Here is a 14,855-nt window from a genome sequence, read left to right as displayed (position 1 = left end):
ACCATTACTAGCCATTCCAATGGCTAGGTTACAAACATCATTCTCAAGCCACTAATGGCCAAGTATCCTATACATGCCATTATATCAAAATGATTTTTACTATATATACCCAAAATAAGCTAGTGGATAGTGTGATGATGCTCCAACTGATCTCCAACTGTCACGAGCTTCCGAGCACTATAAAACAGGGAAAATAAATCTAAATAAGCATTACATGCTTAGTAAGTTCGTATAACAGGAATTAAAACTTACCAATTTACATTAAATAACATTAAGCAATCAATAACATGCTTTTTCATCAATTAGGCGAATTTACCTATACACATACACTCAATCAAACAAGTTAGTTACATAAATGTTCACATAAGCATCAAGTAAGCATAGATAAGCTCATCATACAATATTCTTTCAAGACATCATTCATTTCGTCTCATAATTCTCATATCATGTAAAGTATTTTATCTTTTGAATCATTGAAATTTCGATGGATATTCAAACAGTACACTTAAGGTGTACAATTTAACAACCTGCACATTCATATTCAGGAGTGCCCATTAAGGGCACTTAATCTTTCGACCCTCATAACATATAACAGGATTACCAGTCCAGGCTAAATCCTTTTTGTAATTTATGCTCAGAAGAGCTTAATTAGGAGTACCAGTCCAGACTAAATCGTAATTGTAACATATGCTCGAGAAGGGTTATATCAAGATTACCAGTTCAGGTTAAATCCCGTTAGCAACAATGCAGGACCTCACTCAGTAAAGAAATTTCGTTTATCCATCGAAATCCAATATTAAAACTGAATTTAACCTTTTTCAAACAATCTCAAGCATGTAACCATTTCTTATGTTATAACATTCAAATTAACTCACATAAATATAAAACACATTCCATACAACACAACATTCAATTTATCATATTTACAAGCTCAATTAAGTTACACAAACTTACGTCGACACTTGTTCGCGTATATAAATCTACTAATCTGAAAATTTCTCTTTTCCTCGATCTAGCTTCGAATTTGTGTTATCCGGATCTATATAAATGAATTTATTCATCAATTAATAACATTTCACATTCAAGTGGACTCAATTTACATACTAGAAAAAATTACCATTTTGCCCCCAACTTTTTCATAAATTCCAATTTTGTCCCTAGGCTCGGGAAATGAAATTTATACAATTTACTCTCTATTCCAAGCCTAACCAATATTTCGCTATAAAATTTACAGCACATAAATTTTATAAAATTCAGAATTTTTCTTCAATTTTCACAACTTTACATTTTAGTCCCTAAATCATGTTTTCATCAAAAATCATTTTGTAAAAGTTGTTTATCTATCAACAACCTTTTATTTTCTATCAATAATTTCAAATTTTCAGCATATTCATCCATGACATAATTTCCATACTTTGATAACTTTTCAAATTGATCTCCCAAATAGATAGATTAAGCTATCCCAGTTTCAAAAATATCAAAATTACTAAAAACGAGACAAGAAAACTTACCCAATTAAGCCAAGAAAGTTTCTTCTCTCTCTCCTAGGGTTTCCATGTATTTTGGGGATGAAGATGGCATAAAATAAAATGATATTTCTTTTATCATCTTTTAATTAATTAAATTAATTCAATTTCTAATTTAGTTCTTACCCTTTTTCTAAATTTCCATGGATGAGTCACCAACAAATATCTACATACTTTTATTTAATGGTCTAATTACCATATAAGGACCTTAATATTAGAATTCCATAGCTATTTAATCCTTCTAGCTATTAGAAGTCAACTTTTTCATTTTATGCGATTTGGTCCTTCCCGTAATTAAACACATAATCAATAAAATTTTCTTATCAGAATTTTCACAGGAAATTTCTAACATAATACGGACCATGTAATAAAATTAAAATAAATTTTTTTCAGCTCAATTTGTAGTTCAAATTAATATTCGATTTCAATTGAAAATTGAATACATACAAAAAGAGTTAATTTTTTTTTTGGTTTTAGTGGGTAAAGAGAGATTCATTTATTTTTATATAATTATTTTTTAAAAAAATTAGTGGATTATTTCAAAATTTTGTAGAATCAATCGTTTTAGCAGGATATTTTCAATTTTTTTGTGAGGTCAATTATATAAATTAATATATACTATATGTGTGTATATAAGTAAAAATTTTCTTTTCTTTTTCTTTGCGAGGTCAATTGACTGCACAATTCTTTCAGTGACTCCGTTATTGACCAGTTGGGTTGAGAACAGATGTGGATCAATTGGACTGAGAGCCAATATGGATTGGTTGGATTGAGAACCGATATGGACCAGTTGAATTGACTAAAAAATATGTTTAACTAGTTCAACCAAGTTTTTATTTTTAATATATATTTTTTAAAATTTAATTATTTTTAAATCGAACTGGTCAAATTGTCGAACTCGTAGTTTGACCAGTACAATCATCAATCTGATTCTAAATTCTTTTATTATAAGGTCATGACTAATTTAATCAATTTCAAAATAAATATATAAATTTAATTATTATATTATTCAATATTGAGCAAATATAGATAATTTAAGACGATGTTAACTATTTTCATTAAAAAATTATGGCATAATGACTTTTTCGATTCTCCAACATTACAAAAAAAGATCATTTTAGTTCTCTATTTAATTTTTCACCTCTTTCAATCATTGAATTTGTATTGTTTGTTAACTTTGCTGATGTGGATTGTCATGTGTATGCCACGTTAGTAATTATTTAATTTTTTAAAATTAAATAATATTATTTTTATTATTTTTTAATAAATTTAATCATTTTTAATTTAAAAAAATTAAAAAATTTTATCCATTTTTGGATGATTGGACAAACAACACAAGTTTAAGGGCTAAAAAGGTTGGGTCTTAGCAATTTAGTCTTTTTTAAAATATACAAATCAGTTTAGTTCTTACTAGATTTTATCACACCCACGATGTAGATAAAAATGTAGGTAACATTTTTTAAAAAAATGATATAATAAAAAATAATTTCAATTGAAAAGGTGAAGTTAAAATATTAAAATCATAATAATAATATTTTGAGTTTGAATGCGAGCATCTATTTTTAAATTAGAATGGAAAGACAAAATTTTCTTGAAAATTATACTTATGGCTTATTAAAATAAGATTTATGATAAATTCTTGATAATTAAGAGTTAAAATAGTTTAGTATTAAGCATATTCATATTGTTAAGTGTTTTTTAAATTATTTGAAAATTTTTAATAATATATTATTTTTTTTACGTTGTGTTGTATCTTATGCTTTTTTCTTAGTTTTAGATATGAAAATTGAAAAGTTCATGTTAAAATATAATATGTAACAATAATTTTAGCAATATGAATTTTAGTAATTACTAATAAAAATTAAATTTATATTAAAATAATTAAATAGTAACATAATTTATATTTGAAAAAATTTAAATATAATATTTTCAAAAATTGTTATGATTATATAAGTTTACAAATTAATTATAGAAGGGTAAACTTAAGTAATTAAACTATTATTTAACCTAAATATTTTAGAATATTTTGATTTATTTATTGATAAACATTTTAATGCGAAATTATTTTTTGTGTAATTATATAATATATGGAAAAGAAATGAAACCAATTACATGTAATTGATTTATATATTTCAATATTATTTTAAAGAGTAACGCACTAATATTTGTATATCAACATTTACTAATTATATAATTATATATAACATATAATAAAAACAACATTATAAATACGATCCATTCAGGGTAGATTAAAATATTATATTATTACGAGGTTTTTTAAAAATATTTTTAACTTAATGCATTATGATTTTTAAATCTTTATCAAAGATTCACTTGATTTTTATATGATTATTTTATTAAAAAATTCATGGATGTGCAATAATTATATATATAAGCATATATTTATACTATTATTTAAATTATTGATTGAGTTTGTATTACTTAATTAATCGGTATTAACTCGGTTAAGTAAATTATTATTAAAGGGTACAATTTTTTATTTTAAAACAAACAATAAAAGTTATACATATGATGAAATTTGAACTCATGCCAATTGCATTAGAAAAACTTTAAATTAAGCACTTAACCAAAGTTTTATTTCAAAATTTTTTGTACATTTTAATTTTATTATGCAAATTTTATTACATCCATTAATTGTATATATTGATAAAATTATTGATTGAGTTGATGTTATAAGTTAACTCGACACCAACTAAAGATTGATAACAACACTAGGATAATCAATTGTAATGCATTTAGTATTCTTAATCTTATGTATATACGTGTTTAAATTTCGTTTTGCTCACAATTTTATCTATTTTTATTTTACTATCAAACATATTTTATGTGTTATTATTAATTAATTTCAAACCGTACATTTTATTATTTATTAAATGTTTTAAGAGTGTAGTTCCCACATGCATGCACGTGTGAAATAATTTTAATATATATAAAGGGTGTGATTGAAAAAAAACCCAAAGTAAAATTACTATAGTAAAAAATGAGTAGGGTTTGAAACTTTTAAATTTTAATAAAGTTTAATACTACTTTTGGCTCATAAACTCAGCAACTAAATTTATTTTGGCATCTGAATTTGACAATGTGATCAATTTTGGGCACTAAACTTGAATTTTGTCAATATTTGATGATCTGACCAATGTTCTTGAAACATGATTGGGCTGTTTGAACTAAGAACTTACCTATATACTAGTTCAAATAAAGGGGTTGAACCATTTGAACTGAAAATTGCTTGAAACGAATAAAAATAAAAAACCGAGGCAAAAACTAATAGTTGAACATGTTGAATTGGCTTAATAATTTTTTTTTATAAATTTTTAATTATTATCGGCTTCGTAGTTGGACCAATCAAACTGATTGAATTAGAAATCAATGGCCTGATCGATTTAACGACTTATTCAGTTATTAGAATATTATATCCGACACTCCAAGATTGTAACCTGTTATTATCTTAAAATTTATATAAATTTAATAATTTTCAAGTGATGATATGATACAATTTCATAATGTCATGTCATCAAATTTTTATATTCTTCAAATTTAATGATAAAATAAATCTAGTTACTAAATTTAAATATTATTGAAATGAATAAAGAAAATAAAAATATTTAAATAAATATAATTGTAAAATTAGCAAAAAATTATTTTATCCTATGTAAAACTACCTCTTATAATAACGACCACCTAAAATACTTTTTCATTTTAATTTAACAGCTTATTTTTGGTGAGATCTTTCTTTGTATTGGGTTGGGCGGGGGGGGGGGGCTGCGAGCTTCTTTCTCTGTGTCGGTAATGTTTCTTTATCTCTCTCTGTTACAAGTCCTGTGCTGAACTGACAAGCAAGACAGGAAGAGGGACAACCGGGACAAGGAGAAATCAACAACCCCACTTAAAAAACTGCAACCATGGATGATGGACCTTCTCTTTCAACTTCTCTACCAAAAGTCGCTTAAATTGTTTTACACCTGGTGTTCTCTTCTACTTGTCCGTTCATTCACTTCAGGTGTGACTTTGAGACAGCTAACTCTGTTATTAACACATTGTTAAAAAAACTCTAAGGTGGGCATTCAGACATTGAAAATCTTTATCTGTAAGAACATTACATGAAGATTCATCATCAAGGTCTTAAACATGGAAGGTTTACCAAAACAATTCCAAGGAGTTGTTATTGACATTGATGGAGAAAAAGAAGAGCAAGCAAACCAAACAGATAACAGAGAACAAGAAGGAAGGTGTTCATCTTCTTGTTCATCAACAGATGAAGAATCTGGGACAACTGAGATCATCAAAGAGAGGGAATCTTCCATGTCTCATGAACTGGATCTGGAGTCTGGGGTGACTGAGACCAAGCTACATTTGGCAAAAATGGAGACAGATTGCAGGATTTGCCATCTCAGCTTGGATCCAAATAATCAAGAATCTGGTGTGCCTATAGAGTTGGGTTGTTCTTGTAAGGATGATTTGGCTGCTGCACATAAACACTGTGCTGAGGCATGGTTCAAGATTAAGGGTAACAGGTAACTAATTTCAGTCCCTTGGGCATTTTGTTTCTTGGATCATTACCCCCACTTTGTTCTTGCAATAGAAGTTTATAGAACATATTTGTTGAAATCTTAGTGATTTGGGGACTGAAATGCCCTGGAAATGCAATGCTTATCTAAACTGTGTACTATTACTATGTAAGATTGTGGAATTGGTCAGCATTCCATGCTGTTCTTTTTATGGCAGAAATGCTGTGATGGTACTTATTTTGGGTGTTGATCTTAGTAATTTAGATGCTTTAGTACACTGACTGTTTTTGTTCTGAAACTAAAGGGTTTTAATATTTACTATATTCTGCATTATACATTGCCAAAATGAAATTTCTGAATCAAGTATGCTTTACCATCCTATTTATGCTTTCTGTTTGTTTCTACTGTTACCAGGACTTGTGAGATTTGCGGATCGATTGCTCGGAATGTTGCTGCCGCAAACGAGACGGATACGGTGGAGCTGTGGAATAAGGCAAATGATTCCACAGCAACAGCGGCTCCAGTCGCAATTCATGCTGCGGAAACTCGAAACTTTTGGCAGGGCCATCGGTTTCTAAATTTCCTGCTAGCCTGTTTGGTCTTTGCCTTTGTAATCTCCTGGCTCTTTCACTTCAATGTACCCTCTTGAAAATATGCTGCAACAAAGCTCGTGGTGATATTTTCCAGTCATGAACCGGACTCAACTAGTGTCCACCTTCCTAGCACCCCTTGCAGTTACAATCTCCGTGCCAACGCAAACTCTCTGGTAGCAACAGATATATGTAGTATGGTGTCTATATTAGTACCATTAAGTTTTGTTATTGTTACAATTGATTCACACAAGAAGAAAAGTTTATCAAACACTTGTAATTCTCATCTGAATTGCAGCTTCTATACTACACTGCATTCTTCTTATGCCCTTATGATTGGTTCCTCTTGACCTCTTCTTGAATGTGGTAAGCAATTTAAGTTGATAGTTTGAGTTTACCGCTTCTATTATTTGGACTCTTTATTTATTTATTTATTTTTTAAAATAAAGTAGTTTGTTTTATATATTTGGATATGGATAGACATCCTTTAAATATGAAATATGCCCCTTTGTCTTTATATACTCATAATTTGACATTTCAAAGATGATCAAAGGATTCATCACATTCATCTACATCTACATCTACATCTACATCTACATCTACAGCTACATCTGCAGTAATGAATTTGGAAGCGCTAACCCTAGTAGATTTGTTACGTTACGTCATTCTCTTTGTTGCTTACCTTTTTCATTTTCCCCCCTAAAACCGACTTATGAGTACCCGTACAATAATTAATTTCATTGAAGTAGACATATTGGACAAAGTAGATAAACCTTTAGTCCATATAACTCTAAAAAATATAAGGGTTTAAATGTTTTATTAAAATATTACATAAGAGACTTAATGGACTACATAGAAAGTATGTAACTAACCAAATTGTCCAAAGATTTGTAAGATGAACCTCCAGGTTTTAGACAAAGATTGATCTTGTCTTTGATTAACTTGATCCTCTCTCTCATTTCCTGTCCCTCAGGTTCCACCATTAATCTCCTGATTGCCCTCTCAATCTCCCCTCTCTCTATCTTGAATTCCAAATGAACCCCAACCCTCCATACATGGCTTACAAATCTTGAGTCTGTCTTCTGGTCACCAAAAGATGGCTGACAGATCATGGGGACCCCTTCACATAAGCTCTCCAGTGTTGAATTCCACCCACAGTGTGTCCAAAATGCTCCCGTTGAAGGGTGAGCTAGAACTTCCTGTTGGGGAGCCCATTTAACTATGTGGGCTCTTTCCCCTACCATTTCTAAGTACCCATTTGGTAAAATTTCAAGCCATTCGGAGCCCTGGACCAACCCCGGTCGAACCACCCACAAAAAGGGCTGCATGCTGTTGGCCAGTCCCCAAGCTACCTCCAAGAAGTCAGCCTCTTCTATAGCCGCTACGCTTCCGAAGCTAACATAAATCACTGAGTTGGGTTGTTGTTTGTCTAGCCATGATATGCAGGTCCTGTCTTGAGGCAGTAAACTACTGGATGAAGCTGGAAAATACTTGTGGAAAGGACCTATGAGAAAAACTGGGATGGGAAATAACAACGAAAGTTTTGATAGAAATTCTTGCTCAAGATCTTCACATGAGTTCAATATAATCCCTGAAGAAGCCTTGGTTTCTTGAACTAGTATCTCAATGAATTGAAGAAAGCTTTCCCTATCACTTGCTTCCAGCATTGCTATGTCTTTGAATCTGAATTGTGGAAGCTCTGGGACTTCCATTTCTGCCACAGAATCTGACAACCAATAAGATGCAGCATTTCAGTAAACCTTTTTATTGCAGAAATGGAGAGTAAACAACAAATGATCTATGCGTACCTTGCAACGGAAGGTAACCCTTTTCGAACAGCAATGACATGGAGGACAAAACAATAAATGACGAGACATTACTGGTCCTTAACACAATCCTAGGAAGCTTAAGGTCATCAGCGACAGCTTGTGTGGAGTACCACAAAGCATCAGTAACCAAGCACGCAGTGGGATCTTCATCTTCCAAACTGGTGGAGATCAACTTAGCCAAGCAAACGCGAAATGGGGTTTGGCAATTGGAGTTGAGGAACTTAACGAAGGCCACAATACGATTAGGATCTGAAGAAATGACATGGTTTTCAGATAATCCATCGGGAATGGGGTAGAATCTGAAAAGAGGGTAGTTTAAAGGGTTAGGAGAATTGAAGCGAGTGTGGATTATGGAAATGGAAAAACCTCTTTCATGGAGGATGTTTGCAAGCTGAAGCATGGGATTTATATGGCCTTGAAACGGCAAAGGAAACAGTATCACTGATCCACGACCCTTCAGTTTCATCTCAAACTATTTCTCTTGATTCCAATCTCTATAATATGTTATACACACACACTATATATATATTGACACATATTGTTTGATGACATATATGATGATGACTATATTGATTTTCCAATAAATGAATTATTTTAATCTGTCTTATCTGTCAAGGACAAATATATGAAGCTAACTAGGAAGCCAAAAGGAATCAAACTTGTTCGTAACGGTTAGTTTGATTTGGTATTAATAAGTAAATTATTATTCAATATACTTATTTTATTAAAAGTTAAATTTAATTTTGTTGTCTCTATTAAAGATGAGAGTAAATTAATTTATACATGTTACGTCAAAGAATAAATTGGTTCTTCTATCTATTTATATTGTTAAAAATTATCGTGGTTGATGGAATAACCAGACAGTGACATGTGACGCACTATATGTGCCTCATATTGAGGTATAAAAATCAATTTTTAATAGTAGAATTAGATGAAATTTTTAAAAGAAAGTTCAATGCTCATTGATCTAACGTACAAGGACTACTTTGCATATTTTTTTAGTGGCTTTTTTTTTAGCTATATAATACAAATTTTTTAATAATGGTATTATATAGAAACTTTTCAGTATTTAATTTTTTTATTTGTATTATATAGGTAAAAAAACCTTTTTTTTAGTAGGGGGCAAAATGCAATCTGACTCTTAGTATAGAAACTTTCATGGTACTTTTACCGTTAATTGTATCATGTTCCATTTCTTTATTTAAAGATAGATAAAGAAAAAATATAATTTAAAGCCATGTTCAGCTTTTAAAAAATTTGACTTTTGTGTGTATCAAATAATTATCTTATAATACATGTTAATATGGAAGTGGTTCCGTATAAATTTTTTTTTGCTCGAAACCAAGTTTTCATGTCGGTAATAGTAATTAATTTCCTCATTGTGGATGCTTAAAAAGAAGTACACAGTTAATCATGAAATGCGTTCTATATAGATTTTGAGTTTATTAGTATTTTTCAAAAGTTTTTATATAGTTATAGCATATTCCAAGTATTTTAATAAGAATGTATTATAAAAATATTTTGTATACAAGTGAATAATTATATTACAATAAAAGGAAGGAGAAAGAGTTTACAAAAGAGAGATGGATTTCTAAATTTTATGCCAATCAATTTGAAACTCACGTTAATTTGTACTACAAAATATGTAAATATGATTTCATTATATAATATAAATGTTAAAATAAAATTTGAATTTTTAAATGTTAAATCAGAAAATAAACATAAAAAAAAGGTTTTAAAGGGTAAACAACTAATGAGAAGTTGAATGCACATATGTGACAGTGAAAAATAATTTAAAGAAGTGAAAGTTAGAAAATGAAATGAAAAGTTGTATCAATTAATAGAAGATCATAATCATACAATTAATGTGTGTGTGGAGGTAGGGCAGAATGATAGGTATGATTCCATCTAAAAAGGTACCATATTAATTAGGATCCCAACTAATTGGATTCAATTGAAAAGCAACTATAGTGACCCTTTAACTTAAATATTATACAAAATAATTTGATAAATTTAATACCAACTTATTATTATTGGCCACTATTTATAATTTTCAAAAAAAAAATTCTATCACCTTAAAATAAAGATTTAGATATAAAAAATTCAAAAATATATTATTTTGATAAATCACAATATTTTACTTTAAAAACATGAAATTCTTAACCAATAATTAATACAGGAAAAGAAATGAAAAGAAAAAGCCTTAAAACATTCGAGGACAACAGTCGAGGATCCTTCAAATCGCTGGGGTTTTTAAAGTTAGGTAGGTGTCTACATCTATCCGACTCACTCTCTTTACTTTTTATTTTTTCTACTTTTTGCGAGCGTGAGTGAATCAATATATACACACGTGGTTAAATTGTATTCAATTATTTTTATATTTCTACCATTTATAAAGTAATAAATAAAAATTAGTTTATTGGCATAATATTTATTTATCTTAAGAATATTCTGGTTCGCATTATAGATGTATAAAAAAGTGTTATACATTTATGCCAGTAAAATTTTGTTATTAGTCTTTGTATTTTAATTTGATTTATTTTATTTCTTGTATTTTTGACTTTTAAAATTTTAATTTAAATTCAAATAATAGTTATTAAATTTATTATGTCAAAGACTGCTAGTGATCTTGTATCATGTGTAAGTTGTGAATTTAGTTTCTTCTCTCCAATTTGATCGTTTCCAGTCCATATACTTTTTAAAATTTAAAATTTCAATCCTGACTCAAATGGTAGTCATTAAGACCCTTACTAAAATGGTGTGGCATTTTTGTTCATATTATGTACAAATAATAATCTGATATGGTATTATACATGTGATAATATGTTAGTCGCATAATATTTTGAAAACAACAAAATTTAACTTAATGAATTTAATGATTCCGATCGAGAGGCCAGGACTGAAATTTTAAAATTTAAAAAACACAAGAACTAACAATGGCCAAATTAAAATCTATAGACTAAACCCACAGTTTACGCATTGTACATACACTAATTTAACATTCATGGATGATTAATAGAAGCTTAGTTTAACATAGGACATGAATTTTAGTTTAACTAGACTCATTCATAGGACATGAATTTTAGTCCAACTAGACTCATTAAAGGAGGAGGTTTGGGCTTTCAGTTTATGTCCTTTTTCAATCAGTTCCTCTAGATAAAACAAGAATTGAGACTAGTCTTGCAAATAGTCTCTCTTTGTTATAGACTTTTATCCGACAAATACTTTCCTCGTTGTAATAACTAGGAGTGTATAAAGAAAGTCTTTGATTCTTATATATGGAAAAGGGCTACACCAATTGTTCAAGAAGGCACTGAATGGCTAAATGAGAATGGATTGAATGTTAAATTTTCGAGGACTTATGGACAAATAAAAGAATTATAAAAGATTGCCACATTAGCATTGTGACGCGAATCACCACGTCAACATCACAATTATAACACCTCATACCCGACTCAATTATCAAGTCTAAATTATAAAGTGTCACATCCATTATCGAAATAACTATAATCAAATCACAACTCAATTTATATCACCATCATCTCAATATAAGTTAAACAAGTATGTAAAATGATTACCTTTTTGCTCTAAAGATTTGGGCGATTTGTGTTCTTGTTTTCCACCTTCGTGTTTTGTGGCTCGATTTGGTGGTGGCTTTGCGTGTGTCCGTCTGAATTTTTTATTAAGGAATACTTAGACGGTGGTGGTCTTTATTTTGCATTGAAAATCGAGTCTTGTTGCAGTGATGCATTATGAAGGAAATGATCGTGTCGGTGGCATTCTGATCCGTTGGCCGTGAAAGGTGTCACGCCATGGCTGTTCTTGGGAGATGCAACATCCAGGCGGTGAAATTTGTCTTTCTTGCATGATTCCTTATGTTTTCTTTAATTACATTAGTGTATGTTTTATGTTTTATAGTTTTTATAGTTAAGACGGTTGTAAAGCAGTTTTTTAGTAATTTTATTGGCTGATTTTTTCGTTCTTGCTTTTATTTTGACTTTATTACACTTTTGTCTTCTTTTTGCTTTAAGTTCTTGTGGTGGTTTCCGGTTTTATTTTCTTTTTGCTAATCGAGCTTGCTGCAACTTTAATCGCTATTTTTCTTCGACTGTTTGGTTTTCGTTGTGAGCGAGTGTTTTGTTGAAATTGAGTTTTATCTCGATCTTGGCTACCTTCTCATTGGGGAGCCTGCTAGGTTGAGGAACTGTGAACGGTGGCAGACTTCAAAGAAGGGGTGCTCTCTGTGACGCTGTTCTTGGAAAGGGACCGACCTCGTGATCCAAGAGGTGGTGGCGTTCTTCATTGGCTTTTCCAGGTGGGCACTTCAGGAGTTCCTCCAACGTGTTCTAGCGTCTTTTCTTGAATCGGTGATTCGACGGCCCTAGACTTTAGTGGTTTCTGTTATCTCTTGATCTTCTTCTTTTTTTCTTTTCTTTTCTTTTGTTTTGTTTTTTACTCTTCTTTATCTTAGATTCTTTCCATGTATTCCTTTAACTTTTTTCATTGCGTTTTTGTAACTTGATGGGACTGTCTTAAGGGACTGTTTTAATGTTTTGTTGTGGTTTTTCTTTCTTTCTCTGTAGGAGTTTTTTCTTTTTAGGTTTTTTATTCATACTGGTTAGTGTTTTTCTTTCTCTGCTTAGGTCTCATCTTGATAGCTGCCTTTGAGTTCTTGATATTGCACTGTTGGTTTTCAATTGACTTCTGCCTTATTGATAATTTGTGAATAAAACTACTTTGTCTTTGTTTTGGCTTCTTATTTTTTGTTGGTTTAATCACTCGTCCTTATTGCTCCTGCATTTTTCATCTTTTACGTTTGTTTTCGTTGGATTTGTGGTGGATTAATTCATCTTGTTATATTGCATTTGAGTTTGGTTACTGTTTTGTTCGTTCTACTTTGTTATAAGTTGTCTGTAGAGTTGTTGACGTTTGGTGGTGAAGGGGCGGTGTTTCTTTGTTTCGCTGTTTCATCATTTTCGTGGGTTCCGATTCCAGCAGCTCTTTTTTGGGTGAGTTTAGATGGGCAGTGCGTTTACCTGTGGTTAGCGGTTAGTGTAAAAACAACGGTAGCGGTGTGATTAGATATTGTAGCGATACTATAGCGTGAGACAAAAAGTAAGCTAAACGCATCGTACCGTACTGCACCGCCGCCCCAAACCCACCCTTGTTCAGCTTGGTTGGGTTTTGTGGTGGAGTTTTCACGATGGAAGAAGATTTGAATGCCTTACTAGCTAAGCTGTCTTTCTCTGAAGCTGAGTCCAAACGGATGGTCTGTAACAGTAGGGCAAATCCGAATATGCAGGGTTTTGAAGCATGGGCTGTAGGTAAATTGATCACTAAGGAGAAATTCAATAGGGAAGCAATGTATCGGGTTCTGAAATCCTTATGGTTCACGAAGGAACCGGTGAGTTTTGTGACTATGGCTGAAGGATTATTTTTGGTCAAATTTGGAACTGTGGAACATAGGACGAGAATCTTCAATTTAGCCCCGTGGTTGTTTGATTAGAGTCTGCTTGCTATGGTGCCATTTATAAAGCGGCAGATTTTGGGACAGTATAACTTTAATATCATTCCTTTTTGGATCCGGGTTTATAACATCCCCTTTGAGCAAACGGATAGGCAAGTGGCTATTGATATTGGTAGCGAGGTAGGGGAGGTTATGGCGATCGATTGGCGAGATAGAGAGGGTTGTTGGATTGGATATATAAGGATCCGGATAAAGATTGACGTTTCTAAACCCCTACGACGCGTTGTGTATTTGGTTGGGGGGATGGAATCGAGGTCATGTGTGCTATTAAGTATGAGAGGCTACCGACTTTTTGTTATTGCTGTGGATGTATTAGTCATAATACCCAAAAATGTTCACAACAAGAAATGATCCCAAGGGGTGAGTGGTTCAAACTATCAATATGGCAATTGGATGAGGGTTAATTGGATTATTGATGGAGAACACAATCCTGATTCTTCCATCTCTCAACCATGGTTCATAGAAACTTTGACAGAATTATTGGCCTGAATGATTCTATGGGTAGATTGGGATGAATAGGAAGGAACTAGAAATCTCTTGTTTTTAGCTACTATTTCAGCTTGTTTACAACTTCATAGTTTTCTTCCACCTTTCATTTTAGTTATCGGGATTTTAATTGGCCGAAGCTCTCTGACCTTTATGTACAATGTCTGTATGTGGGAGTTACTAGTGTGGAGATAGCCTAAGTAGTTTGGTCTTTTAAACCTACTAAAGCCTTTGGACTGGATGGGTTACTACTTTCTTTTTTTATTTCTTTCAACGTTGTTTGCAAGAAGTGAAAACAAAGTTGGTTAATCTTGTCTCGGACGTCTTTTAGCAGTCTACTCTTCTTGAGTCATTGAGTGACACCCTTA

The 14,855-nt window shown here is 31.3% G+C and overlaps 2 protein-coding genes across 2 annotated transcripts; one reads left to right on the top strand and one right to left on the bottom strand.

Moving 5' to 3' along the window:
* Positions 1–5,267: 5,267 nt before the first annotated feature.
* On the top strand, positions 5,268–7,108 carry LOC108449917 (uncharacterized). The gene is made up of 2 exons (XM_017747297.2): positions 5,268–6,061; positions 6,470–7,108. The coding sequence occupies exons 1-2, from the start codon at positions 5,676–5,678 to the stop codon at positions 6,702–6,704; spliced, it is 621 nt and encodes a 206-aa protein (XP_017602786.1). The 5' UTR covers positions 5,268–5,675; the 3' UTR covers positions 6,705–7,108.
* Positions 7,109–7,419: 311 nt separating this feature from the next.
* On the bottom strand, positions 7,420–9,000 carry LOC108449915 (UDP-glycosyltransferase 76B1-like). Its single transcript, XM_017747296.2, has 2 exons — positions 8,454–9,000; positions 7,420–8,371 (listed from the first exon to the last, which is right to left on the bottom strand). Exons 1-2 carry the CDS (start codon positions 8,938–8,940, stop codon positions 7,494–7,496), a joined length of 1,365 nt encoding a protein of 454 aa, XP_017602785.2. The 5' UTR covers positions 8,941–9,000; the 3' UTR covers positions 7,420–7,493.
* Between the last annotated feature and the right edge of the window lie 5,855 nt (positions 9,001–14,855).

Source organism: Gossypium arboreum, chromosome 5, assembly GCF_025698485.1.
Source record: "Gossypium arboreum isolate Shixiya-1 chromosome 5, ASM2569848v2, whole genome shotgun sequence".
NCBI lineage: Eukaryota > Viridiplantae > Streptophyta > Magnoliopsida > Malvales > Malvaceae > Gossypium > Gossypium arboreum.
The sequence above is the reverse complement of the archived record's forward strand: the minus strand, read 5'-3'. Positions and strand labels throughout refer to the sequence as shown.